At 39.6% G+C, this 14,951-nt stretch overlaps 1 protein-coding gene across 14 annotated transcripts in view; it reads right to left on the bottom strand.

Annotated features, from left to right (window-relative positions):
- Nucleotides 1-14,951, bottom strand: part of AFDN (afadin, adherens junction formation factor) — a 147,873-nt gene that overhangs the window by 62,535 nt on the left and 70,387 nt on the right. For all 14 annotated transcript variants that reach the window (XM_055269593.2, XM_063623809.1, XM_063623812.1 and 11 more), the window contains 4 exons: nt 13,821-13,915; nt 12,335-12,597; nt 6,207-6,276; nt 1,332-1,450 (listed from right to left, as the gene is read on the bottom strand). In XM_055269593.2, the coding sequence (XP_055125568.1) occupies nt 1,332-1,450; nt 6,207-6,276; nt 12,335-12,597; nt 13,821-13,915 (547 nt within the window). The remainder of the gene's footprint in view (nt 1-1,331; nt 1,451-6,206; nt 6,277-12,334; nt 12,598-13,820; nt 13,916-14,951) is intronic.

Here is a 14,951-nt window from a genome sequence, read left to right as displayed (position 1 = left end):
AATCAATCCACTCCGTGTGAATTCATTTACTCATTCAAATATTTATGAGCTAAGAACTATGATTCATACTTCTCAGTTACACCTTATAAATACATAGAGGTATTCCTTACAATACCAATTTACCATTCTGAACACCCTACTCCATAATACACCACCAAAAACAAGTACAAACATGGAAAGTAAACTATTTATTATCACATGTAATAAAATTCACATAGCCAATAAAAATCTTGCATTAGAACCAAAAATCCACAATAAAAATAAAGTTAAAACCTGGGATTCCCTTACGAGTCTACATACGTAATAACTGGTGATGAATGATATTAAAATCCTGCAATATCCAGTGCCCTCTGCTGGAAGTTGGGAAACTGAAGAACTGTGTCTTCGTCACCTGCAAATGAACTGACAGGTGACCTCGGGCAAGTCGCCTGCCTCATCTAACTGCCTCACTGACTGGCTCTTTGAAGGAAACAGAATGGCTTCTTCAAAAATCTATCTGAAAAGCCCCAAAGGGGGAATGCTGCCAGTTTCACTGCTGACAATGAGAATGCCATAAAAGTCATGCAGTCTTTCTGTATTTCTGAGTTCCCACAGAGCTCTGGGGTAGGGGTGTTCAGCACCAAATCATGCTGCTGGTTCCACTAGTCAGTATCTGTTATTTATCCACCTTGTTTAATGCAAAGATATTACTCTGCAACATTTAAATAATTCCAGAGGTCACAAGGAAATAGGATTCTGATTAAGGTGACACGTTAAAAATCATAAGACAAGGAAATAACAAAAGACAGTTCTCTGCCCAGAAAAACTGGCAAGAACAATGTCAGAAAAAAAAATAATAATTCACATCCTCCATCTATCTCCACAGGGAGGCACATCACATTAGAGCACAAGACATAATATGGCCATTTATAATTCTTAAAATCTGTTTCAAAATCATTTTTGGCCTCATGTATTTTTAAACAGATGAAGATTTCTTCTAGAAATGGGTGAAATGCCCAGATTTTTCTAAATATAAAAATCATCAAATATTAAAATCCTATAAAAACTCCCTTTATGTTTTTACAAGTAGTAGCAAATTTTAAATGGCAACATTTTAATTCAATGTCCTCTTATTTCAATTTGACAACACTGTGGCATATAAGTGAGGGATATAATTATTGGTAAAGCATTTCTTTCAATTCAGTAACACAGAAAGGAAACGCCCCTAAAATATTATTGCTAACATTCTAAACATGTCAGCTGAACCTTTATAAATTCAACAATCTTTATCCCAACCCTTCTTCAGGAATACTTTCAGTACTTTCACCACTGAAAAATGATGTGTTTCCTACCTGCTTTCTTGCCTGCGATAATCTGGCTGCTGCTCTACTCTGATCATCGGTTTCACCATTCCCCGCTCAGCTGTGCTAGAGGCAGATGACACTCTGTCACTGTCCAGCCTAGTGGTGCTCTACATGGAGAGAAAGCACAGTGCGTTTAGAACCCCACACAGACCAACCAAGCTTGACACTCAGTGTTGCAAGCAGAGATCTGATACGGGGCTGCCAAGCAGGGCAGGCAAGAACACAGAGCAGGAAATAACAAAGCATGCTGGGGACACTATGTCCACGGGGAGTGCCCAAAGCACACTGGTATTAAAGCATAGGAAGACGCACAGCCGCTTTCATTCTCAAAGAGCTGGGAGTTGCCTTTAAAACACAGGCATGCAAAGCTGGTACAGATTTTTCCAAAAGTACATTAATAGTAATTCGATTCCAACAAGTTATTTTAAAATCAGGGTAAGAGATAAGAAATATGTATAACATGAAGAGGCAGGGTCTTTTTAAAGTTTATTATCTCTCGGAACAGATTTAGAAATCCTACTCCTTATAGCTCAATACCTAATGAATTCAGTACAGAAACTGGCTTCTTTCTTGCCCTTAATCAACACTGGGGAAAACACATATTATATGGTAACCCAATTGGGTATATTTAAATACTTCTAAAAAGTATACAATTCTAACCATTTGTATGGAATTTGTAGGCAGACAAAAGGATGAGTTACCTACATTAAGAAAATCACCAGAAAAGAAAAAATTTTATACAATGAAATTCACTGTAGAAAAAATTTCATGTAAAATTTCTTATTACATCTGCTTACTATAGAAACTGAGGACAAGTAGTAAATAAAAAATCATGTTTCTCTTATCACCTAGCGATTATTACTGTACTGTACATATCTTTCCAGCTTTTCATATTTTCCATAAATGGGATTTACGATCTTCTTGATAAAAAAAACTTTTTCAGATGTTATAAACATCTTACAGTATTACTTAATTTTATATTACAGATTTGTAATGCCTGTATAACATTTTGTTGTCTATTCATCATACTTCATTAAACCAATGCTTTATTACATCATTTAAAATGTTCATCAGTACAGAGTGACAAGACAATTGCGCTTGTAAATATGTTTATATAGACACACAATGAATCCTTCCATAAGAGGTTTTTTTTTTTTTTTTTTTGAGACGGAGTCTCGCTCTGTCACCCAGGCTGAAGCGCAGTGGCAGGATCTCAGCTCACTGCACGCTCCGCCTCCCAGGTTCACGCCATTCTCCTGCCTCAGCCTCCTGAGTAGCTAGGACTATAGGCACCTGCCACCACGCCCGGCTAATTTTTTTGTATTTTTAGTAGAGACGGGGTTTCACCATGTTAGCCAGGATGGTCTTGATCTCCTGACTTCACAAACTGCCTGCCTTGGCCTCCTAAAGTGTTGGGATTACAGGCATGAGCCACCACATCCGGCCCATAAGACAGAGTTATAGAAAAACAATTGCTGGTCAATGGATGGCAATACTATTTACACTATTAAAAATTTGTTATAAATGACTAGTAATAGGGCAATAGATAAAGAAATTAGAGTATGTTTATATGCTTACATACAGAATGGTTTTCATTTGTTTTTAAGTGACTTTTAAGTACTAAAAAATGCTCACAGAGTAGCAGCTGAAGAAAGCAAGAAAGGTGTGTGTGGAGACAAATATATCCAATGGTGTTAAAATGCATACGTAACATACAGACACACAGCAGAGCTTGGAAAAGGACCCCTCACAACATTACCATCAAAGGTCAACCATAAATTGTGGATGAAGGATTTTCATTTTTACTTTTTTCCTCTATTTACCAAGTCTTCTTTATGGACTACACATTTTTTTAAGAAATGAAAATTTTTATAAAGACAGTTCTCTTCGGCTCATTCAATTATTCATGAGATGGTTCCCAAGAGTCTTCTACACAGCAGGCATTTTTTAAGAAAAGTGCAACAGAAATACAGCAATGACATATGAATCAGGAGCCCCACTTGCAGAGTTCACATTCTACAGCTGGTCAACAAACAGACCAAGTATCGGATGGTAATAAAGACCGCATAAATAACTTACATCAGGTGCTGTGACAGTGACAGGATGCTCAGAGACAACCTCTTCAGGAATGTGGCTTTAAGCTGAGGTCTGAGACAAGAAGGGGCCAGAGTGTGAAAAGCAAGGACAAAAGCACAAACACTAGCACAAGAAAGGCCTTCCAATGGGAGGAAAGAGGCAGGCACCGGCACAGAATGGAAGCCTTGTGCGGCCTGAGTGAGCAGCAGAGACACACTGAGAGAGAAGCAGGCTCAGGGCATAAGGGGCTGAGCAAGTCAGGGTGAAGACTGATATACGGGTTGAGAAGCCAGCAGGGCCTTCGAAAGCAGAACAGTAACTAGAATCTAATTTACATTTTTTAAATGTGAGGAGAATGATGTGCTGGGTGGAATGGAAGAGGCTGCTCTTGGGGCCGTGTGGTCCTCCCGCTATGTGATGCCTGTAATCTCCGCTACGCAGGAGGCAGAGGAACGAACCCCTGCAAGCAGAGGCTGAGAGAAGGAAGGGACCAACTGGGAACGGGGAAGAGGTTTCTGTTGGAGCAATGCTGCAGATGGTAGTGTTGTCTTCTAAGGTGGAGAAGGATCAGGGAAAGTTTGTTAAGAAAGAAAATCTAGTCTTCTTTTAGCTAGGTTTAATTTGAAATATGTACAGGATATGCAAGTGGATATGTCAAGTAAACCTTTAGAGATATGAATCGGGGCTGGGTGAGGTGGCTTATGCCTGTAATACTAGCATTTTGGGAAGCCGAGGCAGGCAGACTGCCTGAGCTCAGGAGTTCAAGACTAGCCTGGGCAACATGGAGAAACACCATCTCTACTAAAAAATACAAAAATTAGCCAGGCATGGTGGCAGGTGCCTGTAATCTCCGCTACGCAGGAGGCAGAGGCAGGAGAATCACTTGAGCCTGGGAAGCAGTGGTTGCAGTGAGCCAAGATCATGCCACTGCACTCCAACCTGGGAGACAGAGCAGACTCTGTCTCAGGAAGAAAAAAAAAGAGAGAGATATGCGTCCGGAGAGGTCAGAACCAAAGGTACACATTAGTGGATAATTAACATTAGATGGTATTTAAACTCAGGAAACAGGGTAAGCTCACCTAGGAAAGATGCAGGAAGAGAACACATTGGTGCCCTACATCTGAAACCTTGGCCCTCCAAACTTTAGGAGTGAAGCATAAGAGGAAGAGGTACCGACAAATCAAACCAAGGAGAAACCACTGCTAGGTGGTTTATAGGAGGGTGATATACCCTAGAAGCCAAAAGAAGAAAGTGCATCAAGTACGCAGTTGTGGCCTGGCTAAAAACTCCTGCAACAAGTAAGACAGGACAAAATGCGTGCCAGATTTGGGACCTGGGAGGTCATCAGTCCTCAGTCCCTCTGACAGACAGTCCCTGTGGATGGAGGGGCAAGAATGAACAGGAGCAGATGAAAGAACATGGAGTTTAGAAGTAGAGGGAGCAAGCATAGATGATTTTTTTTTTCCAAGAAGCTGTGTAGCAAACAGGAGTAGAAAAATGGGATCAAAACTGGAGGCGTACAAAGAGTTTTCTAAAGAGAAGACACGTAACGTGTTTTGATGCTGATGAGAACACTCCAGGATCATAAGAGTTTGTGGCACCATGGCATTCAATAAATCACACCTTGAGTAGTGCCTTCCTCCTGAATCTGGACTGGGCCTGTATTTGCTTTAACTAATGAAAGGTGGAGGAAACGGGGTTGTGTCAGTTCTGGGCCTAGCATTCAAGAAGGCCTGGAAGCTCCATGGTTCTTGTGAGGTCCCACAACACTACGACTTCTGGCTGTCCCAGTGGGGCAAAAGGTCCCATGGAGAGGACGTGAGATAGCACAGAGAGGGTCAGTGGGCCCTGCACTCCAGCCACTGGCCACCAACTGATCTCCTGGGTGAAGGTGGTCACACCAGTAACCACCAGCAAGACCAGCAAACAAACTGCCCAGGTGAGCTCAAACCAGATTGCACAATGGTAAACAAATAAAATGGCTGCTGTTTAGCCACTAAGTTTTGGAGTGGTTTGTTATTCAGCAATAGAGAATGAAAATGAGAAAGGAAATGAACTGATTATTCCAGAGATAAGGGATCATTATGGAAGCAAAGTGTCTGAGGTTAACTGATGAATAGGATTTAGCACCTAAATTGAGGGGTTAATAAAAGCAGGAGTGTATTAAGGGTACTCTGACTGAGCAAGGCTAACTACACAGGAGAAAGCCTAGCAAACATGGAGGCTCTGCTTCATCCTGGCCTTAGAGAAAAGAAAGGTCTGGTAACTTTCTTTTATGTATCACTAACAACACAGCAGATTAGGACAATCCACATTTGGGGCCACTGTGAAGTCTGTTTTTACAAAGATGTTTTATAAGTGCACCTATTACCAGTTTACAGGAGTCCCCCTTATCTGCAGTTTCACTTTCTACAGTTCAGCTACCTGTGGTAAGCTGCAGTCCAAAAATAGGTGAGTACAATACAATAAGATATTTTGAGAGAGGAGACAGAGACCAAATTAACATACCTCTTATTTGAGTATATTGTTATAATATATATTGTTCCATTTTATCTTCAGTTATTGTTGTTAATGTCTTAGTGTGCTTATTTTATAAATTAAACTTTATCACAGGTACATATATACAGGAAAACAACACAGTATCCATAGGGCTCTGTACTATTTATGGTTTCAGGCATTGACTGGTGGTCTTGGAACGCATCCCCCACAAGTAAGGGGAGACTACTGTATTCATCCGTGGTGTCCTACAGCAAGCACACTTCTATCAGGTAATCCATAATTACCTACCTTGCTTGTCGGTAATGCTGTCCCACTATGAATATCTCCTCCCAAATCAAAAGTTGTCTCCTGAACAATTCTGATGGGATAAAACAAGAAACACACTGACTTAATAACATTCCGATGACAGGTACAGTCTCTTCTTAATACACAAGGAAGAACTAAAATACCAAATGTCAAAGACTTTTAAGAAATTGCTCTATTTTCTGCACACGAATTTACAGAATTAAAAAACCACCTTATGAACTTTCTTTACTGGTATATACTCAGTATTCCCAAGATCTTTTTTTTTTTTTTTTTTTTGAGATGAAGTCTCACTCTGTTGCCCAGGCTGGAGTGCAGTGGCGTGATTTCGGCTCACTGCAACCTCCGCCTCCTGAGTTCAAGTGATTCTCCTGCCTCAGCCTCCCAAATAACTGGTATTACAGACAAGGGCCACCATGCCCGGCTAATTATTGTATTTTTTATAGAGATGGGGTTTCACCATATTGGCCAGGCTGGTCTCGAACTCCTGACCTCAGGTGATCCGCCCACCTCAGCCTCCCAAAGTGCTGGAGATTACAGGCATGAGCCACCGTGCCCGGCCCAATCGTATTTTTTTTTTTAACTATACAAGAAACGGAACATAAAAAACCGGATTATTTCATTATATAAGTCTATCCAGGCAGCAAATGGCATATAAATGAGGTGTACAAGGTTGAAGTGCCGGTGGCCCTATTTATGGACACAGGGAAAGTGACACATGAGGAACAGGGGTGAGCTTCTCTCCTATTTGAAAGTCAATCTGATTATTTTTGTAAAGCACATGAGTATCACTACTTAGGCTACAAATTAAAAAGTGGGACATTTTTGATAATGTTAGCAAGCAAATCAAAAATTATGCTAGTTTAAACTGATTCTTCAAATATCTCAAAATATCAAAACTTCTAAATATGTCACTTTGAAAAATTAACTCATAAGCAAAATCTCATTATGAAGATTGAAGAGTCTAACAAGCTGGGACTGACTACATTCTTCAGCACAAACGAAGGGTGAATGCAACTCACTGGTCCCAGCTCATCGGAGAGTGCCCTCCCCACCTCCGCAAAAAAAAAGCTCTAAAAACACCTGGAAACCAATAAGGATGAATCAGTATTTAAATTTCCTGGATTTCTGCAAAACATAATTTAAAAAGAATGAAATGCCCTGTTATAATACTTGAAAAATATTAATATATGGTCTAATTTCAAAGCAGCATGGTAATGTGAAACTTTTATTTAAACTCAACCAATAGAAAGAAACAAGGAAGTAATGTAAAAGTTGAAAACAAGTTTTCAGATTAGAAGAGCAGGTACAAATTTCTCCCCTATCTCACCACTAAGAAAATAAAACCATCTTGTAATGCAAAATAATACCATGCTTTAAAATAGTAACTTTTGAAAGAGTAAAAGTTTTTACTAAAGGCTAAACGTCAATTTTCTGCACACAACTTTCTGCAATATATCACCAATTTTCTGAAATTAAATACTCATAATCTATCACCAAGAGATTCACAAAAACATGGAAATGGCCTGTGGGCTCCCATCAGTTTCAGTGGGAGATTCAGTCCAGCTATCGGCTCTGACAACAGGAGTAACAATGACGGCAGGCCAGCTTCTCTGCCACCTACCAAAGCTGCACACAGCAGTGTCCACCCCTAACTTCCTCTTGTGGGTAGTATGTGAGTAGAATCAAAGCCTTCTTGATTCCACTTACAATTATCATCCTAGAACAAGAGATTTCTAACATGCAACATTCTTTAACTTTTCCCACCAAAGCTACCTCTTTCAAGCTTTAACATGGCTCGTTTTTACTGTAGGCTGGATATGTGGACAAGACTAACCAAAATGACTTTATAACATGACTTTGAAATTATCAAACTATGACCTTTGACTGTAACAATCACATGTCACTCCTCTCAGCATTCAGAGAATAGTAACTCATGCCCTGGGTACTTGATATTTGTAAACTAGATTAATAAATCAATTAATGAGTCAGTGTATCACCAGGAGGCCCTAAAATTCCCAAACTATCAACATCAAACTTTGCTACTTGTTTATAACCATGAGTAGGATTTGAAGACACACTATGACATCTGCATTGGAGGGTATGTGAGTTATCTAGCCAGAATCTGTCACAGTCGTTTTGACACTAGAGCAAAATTAATGTTCCTAAAAAAACAAGAGTCCTTTCTAATTTATGGATGGTATGTTCAGCCACCAAGCAGCTTTTACCAGATTTGCCAGAAAAATACCTAATAATATCAACAAAATTTCACAGCACATTCTCCTCATTGAAACCTAAGCCATATTCTTCAATGATCTCTGCTTTTGGCCAGAAATATGGTAGGAAGAGACATCTGCAGGCTTCCAAAGCAGGATCCACATGGCAAAAATACAGTAGGAGATTGTCTCACACGTGTGAAAACATTACAAGCAAAACCGAAGGGCAGACTAGGTGTGGGACACAGGCTGCTCCTAGAATTGTGTTTATACAGAGAACAGAGATGGACAGTAACACTAGGAGTAACGCATGTCACAAGAAATATATTACAACTCAAGAATAAAGGGCATTTGTATATAAGGGGCAATAACTGTAGGTACTATTGAGAGACCACATGTAACACACAGCGGAAGAAACTGTTTCAGACAATACATAATCTCTTTGGAGAAACCTCAGTGAGCCTAAAAAATAAACAGGGAGTCAGGATATACCAGACCAAGATTTTTTATGCTGAAGGGAAGAAACAGGGCTGAAGAAAAGCTGATGATTGAAATGAACGTCTAAGCATGAAATCATGACTCGCTACTGAAGGAAAGAGCTCACGTAAAGCTAATGACAAGGGACAGGAAACAGGGACACGGCTGATCGATGAAAAACATCACCTTCAGAAAGAAACAGTTAAAAGCGGTGAAGAATGGAAGGATGGGTTTAAATACACACTAGTTTAAAGATGAAAGTGTTAGAAAGAAATGGATTTTCTTGGGAAGCAGGGAGGAAAAGCACATGCTGATCTCCTTGGATGTCACAGGTACGGTCATTTGCTGACACTTGGAGCGCAAGGTGAGGTGAACAGCGGGGGATGGATCTTAAACAGTTGTGAACTTTACAAATAAATAAATATATGTGATAACCCACCAAGTATTCATCTTGGAGAAAGACATTAATTCTAAATAGTCATATGTGGCCCAATGTGTAAGGTCTGGGTGGCTAATCAAAGGCATGCTGTGGAACAAAACAATGGGAAAGGCCAAGCACGGAAGACCACGCGGGTTTATGTCTGTGCTTCAGGAAGAAAGCCTATGCTCTAGGGGAGTTTTCAATTGTTTTAAGCAGCATGACTGAAAAAAGATAATGAAGTGGCTTAACAGAATGTTTTAAAAATAAAAACAAAGCAGAAGTCATATTCCCTACCTTCAAAAATTTTACTTGTCATTAAGAAAGGCTGTTTTCCCTTACTAAGCCCACAATGCAAGTCTTCAGAAAAGCACTAGGTGGAGCTAAAATATTCTGAATTCCTTAAGAGATCTTAACGTGTTTCATTATCAGTCATAGAAAAGAATACTTCAAAAAATTTTATAATCTTAGTTACACTGAATAATTACAAAGAACACCATGTTTTTTTCACAAAAGGTACTGTTTTAGTATATTGGCTAAAAAAACAAAGTTTAAATACAAACAATTTAAAACCAGTGAGAACTTACAATTTTAAGACAAAGTCAAGACCTTTCTTCTTTCCTCTAAAACCAACCCAAGTTAAAATTCAACAACCCTTCATGCTAAAAACTCTCAATAAATTAGGTATTGATGGGACGTATCTCAAAATAATAAGAGCTATCTATGACAAACCCACAGCCAATATCATACTGAATGGGCAAAAACTGGAAGCATTCCCTTTGAAAACTGGCACAAGACAGGGATGCCCTCTCTCACCACTCCTATTCAACACAGTGCTGGAAGTTCTGGCCAGGGCAATCAGGCAGGAGAAGGAAATAAAGGGTATTCAATTAGGAAAAGAGGAAGTCAAATTGTCCCTGTTTGCAGATGACATGATAGTATATCTAGAAAACCCCATTGTCTCAGCCCAAAATCTCCTTAAGCTGATTAGCAACTTCAGCAAAGTCTCAGGATACAAAATCAATGTACAAAAATCACAAGCATTCTTGTACACCAATCAGACAAACAGACAGCCAAATCATGAGTGAACTCCCATTCACAATTGCTTCAAAGAGAATAAAATACCTAGGAATCCAACTTACAAGGGATGTGAAGGACCTCTTCAAGGAGAACTACAAACCACTGCTCAACGAAATAAAAGAGGATACAAACAAATGGAAGAACATTCCATGCTCATGGGTTGGAAGAATCAATGTCGTGAAAATGGCCATACTGCCCAAGGTAATTTATAGACTCAATGCCATCCCCATCAAGCTACCAATGACTTTCTTCACAGAACTGGAAAAAACTACTTTAAAGTTCATATGGAACCAAAAAAGAGCCTGCATCGCCAAGTCAATCCTAAGCCAAAAGAACAAAGCTGGAGGCATCACGCTACCTGACTTCAAACTATACTACAAGGCTACAGTAACCAAAACAGCATGGTACTGGTACCACAACAGAGACATAGAACAGACCAGAGCCCTCAGAAATAATGTCACATATCTACAACTATCTGATCTTTGATAAACCTGACAACAACAAGAAATGGGGAAAGGATTCCCTATTTAATAAATGGTGCTGGGAAAACTGGCTAGCCATATGTAGAAAGCTGAAACTGGATCCCTTCCTTACACCTTATACAAAAATTAATTCAAGATGGATTAAAGACTTACATGTTAGACCTAAAACCATTAAAACCCTACAAGAAAACATAGGCAATACCATTCAGGACATAGGCATGGGCAAGGACTTCATGTCTAAAACACCAAAAGCAATGGCAACAAAAGCCAAAATTGACAAACGGGATCTAATTAAACTAAAGAGTTTCTGCACAGCAAAAGAAACTACCATCAGAGTGAACAGGCAACCTACAAAATGGGAGAAAATCTTCGCAACCTACTCATCTGACAAAGGGCTAATATCCAGAATCTACAATGAACTCAAACAAATTTACAAGAAAAAAACAAACAACCCCATCAAAAAGTGGGCAAAGCACATGAACAGACACTTCTCAAAAGAAGACATTTATGCAGCCAAAAAACACATGAAGAAATGCTCATCATCACTGGCCATCAGAGAAATGCAAATCAAAACCACAGTGAGATACCATCTCACACCAGTTAGAATGGCCATCATTAAAAAGTCAGGAAACAACAGGTGCTGGAGAGGATGTGGAGAAACAGGAACACTTTTACACTGTTGGTGGAACTGTAAACTAGTTCAACCATTGTGGAAGTCAGTGTGGCGATTCCTCAGGGATCTAGAACTAGAAATACCATTTGCCCCAGCCATCCCATTACTGGGTATATACCCAAAGGACTATAAATCATGCTGCTATAAAGACATATACACGTATGTTTACTGCGGCACTATTCACAATAGCAAAGACTTGGAACCAACCCAAATGTCCAACAACGATAGACAGGATTAAGAAAATGTGGCACATATACTCCATGGAATACTATGCAGCCACAAAAAATGATGAGTTCATGTCCTTTGTAGGGACATGGATGAAACTGGAAACCATCATTCTCAGTAAACTATCGCAAGGACAAAAAACCAAACACCACATGTTCTCACTCATAGGTGGGAACTGAACAATGAGAACTCATGGACACAGGAAGGGGAACATCACACTCTGGGGACTGTTGTGGGGTGGGGGGAGGGGGGAGGGACAGCATTAGGAGATATACCTAATGCTAAATGACGAGTTAATGGGTGCAGCAAACCAACATGGCACATGGATACATATGTAACGAACCTGCACACTGTGCACATGTACCCTAAAACCTAAAGTATAATAATTAAAAAAAAAAAAAAATAGGAACCAAAATCACAAACTTCACTTTGATATTTTTTAAAAAATTGAAACAAAAATAAAAAGCCAAGTTATGTATGAATAATCTGAATTACTTTAAGTATAATCAAAACATTTTAAATCTTAAGGTTAATCTATTTACCCAGGTTTATGTTTCGGGCCCTTAACCATCAGGCCTCCATCCACAGATCTTTTTGCAAGAGCATGATCCTGACTGGGGTCCACAAACTTAAATACATGGGATGCCCCAAACTGCACTTTCATGCCACTCTGCAGCATGGTGGTTTCCGAGATGCGCTGGCCTTCCACGTAGGTTTCTGCGTCCATACTTCTGGGCGTCACAGTGACCACTCCATCCATGTTGGTGAGGTCACAGTGATGGGGCTGAATTCCTGGGCCAAACAACTGGAAACGGAAGGAAACCAAAGAAACTCCTATCATGAAGTTCACAGCATTTAAACACAGAATGTTAAAACTGTGAGTACCCCTTTTATGACAAATATAACCTAATATGCTCTGGATTTTTAGTGCCTTTTAAAGTGGATTTCCCTCAATAGTTTAAAAATAAACTGTCAAAAAAAAGTCAAACCAATCAGACCTTTTATTTTTAGTATCCAGTGACTTAAGGCATACTGTAACTCTGCATTAAAAAGCATACAGTCAGCCAGGCGGGGTGGCTCAGGCCTGTAATCCCAGCACTTTGGGAGGCCGAGATGGGCGGATCATGACGTCAGGAGATCGAGACTATCCTGGCCAACATGGTGAACTCCATCTCTACTAAAAATACAAAAATTAGCAGGCATGGTGGCGCGTGCCTGTAACCCCGGTTACTCAGGAGGCTGAGGCAGGAGAATCACTTGAACCAGGGAGTTGGAGGTTACAGTGAGCCGAGATCATGCCACAGCACTCCAGCCTGCTGACAGAGCAAGACTGTCTCCAAAAAAAAAAAAAAAAAAGCATATAGTCATCTTAACCAATATTTGTTAGATGTTTAATGGACAAATCTAAACAGATCATTAGCATTAAAGATTCCTATCTATTATTATTTTTAGTGTTGTGCTAAGAAAGAAGAAATGGTAGAATTGAAGATGACATTAACAATCTGAACCCATCATCTTACAAATTGAGGAATAAGTACAGAGCAAGGGTGATCTGCCTGAATTCAACTTCAAAGAAGTGACAAATTCTGACTTCATTTATTCCAATAATGTGTTAAGCTCTGTTTTAAGTACTTAAGAACCATATTAAGCTAAATTTAATTAGAATTTACCGAATACCTACTGCTATGTGTGTCAGACCCAGTGATAAGCAGTTTTTCATAGGTTATATCCTATAATCCTGAAATAGACCTATAAAATTATCATCACCATCTTTTAGAGAAAAGGAAGCAGTTTCAGAGCAATGTCATCACCAGCCCAAATTTCTAGAGGTGGAGCTTGAACATAAACTCACATTCTGCTCTTTTCATACTAAAGCAGAGAAAAGTGACCAGAGTAGATAAATTATTTATATTTAAATACAAAGTCTGTAATTATAATTTCTTCTTTCATTACCATGTGGCAGGCTCTGTACAACATGTTATGCCTCCTGGAATGTCAGAGTTGCAGCAGGAAGCTCAGACTACGTACCTGGATAGAGTTGTCATCCAACTTTTCTGTCCCAACTTCAGTAACACTTAACTGAAGGCGGTAAAGCTTTGGCTTATCTCTAGAGTCAGAACCATCTGTGAGAAGAGAAGGAAGACAGCTCTATTTGCAAAGTCTAATATTACTGTCATGTTATTTCAAACAAACAAAAAGTTATATCAGGCACTACAGTTCTCACTTCTCAGGATTTCTTTTCAAAGAATTCTCCAAACTTACGTAATACAATTTAACAAACTGGATACAGAAAATTCAAAATAAGAAATAAACATATCAGTTTCTGATTAATACGAAGTGCTAGCACTAGCATTAATTCCACCACATTCTTATTACATTAAAAAAAGTCTTCTCTACCACACTGCCCTGGATTTTTGTTAATGATTCTGAGGAGCAACTGTGGTAGCAAAATGAAGCTCAAAGACACACAGGCCTTCCCTTCGGACCAGATCTTTCCTGGAGTATTCTTGCTGCCCTTATGGCACACAACACAACACAGGTTGAGGGCACAGCTAAATCACTGATGGAGGTTTTTAAATGTACAATTCTCGTAGCTCTCCCCAGACCTCCTGGATCAAAATCCTTGGGGATAAGACCTAAGCATGTGTCCTCTGAAAAATCTCCCCAAGTAATTCCGCTGTCCATTACTGATTAAGAATTACTGTTAAAAGTGGTTAGCTCCCTGGAGTAGAACTGGCGTAAAAGGAAGACTAGGTTTTTTGGCTTTTTTTTTTTTTTGTCATTTTATACCTTTATGAACTGTTGGAATGTTTAATTTATATGAGCATGTGTTTCCATGACGGAATGGGTGAGGAGGAGGAGGAAGCCGCTCTGCCAAAGCCCTCTAGTCCCAATACACCTAGACATGTTTTCCCACTCTTCACCGACTGTATCCCGGATGAGGACAATGTCACTTCATTACCTTAACTTAAAATGAGGTATTCTGATTTCAGAGTTGACATATGAGAAAATGTGCCTTCTAGAACGCATGAATGATGATGTAACTGCAGAGCTTAGCGCCTGCACCACAGCCATGGCAGTCAGTCTAGTGTGGCAAGCACACCACCCACCAAAGCTTAGGAAAAGGCCAAACCAGTAAGAGTCTCCCTGATCTGCTTT

This window comes from Symphalangus syndactylus, chromosome 2 (genome assembly GCF_028878055.3).
Source record: "Symphalangus syndactylus isolate Jambi chromosome 2, NHGRI_mSymSyn1-v2.1_pri, whole genome shotgun sequence".
Lineage (NCBI taxonomy): Eukaryota > Metazoa > Chordata > Mammalia > Primates > Hylobatidae > Symphalangus > Symphalangus syndactylus.
Note: the sequence above shows the minus strand (reverse complement) of the source record. Positions and strands in the feature narration are given on the sequence as shown.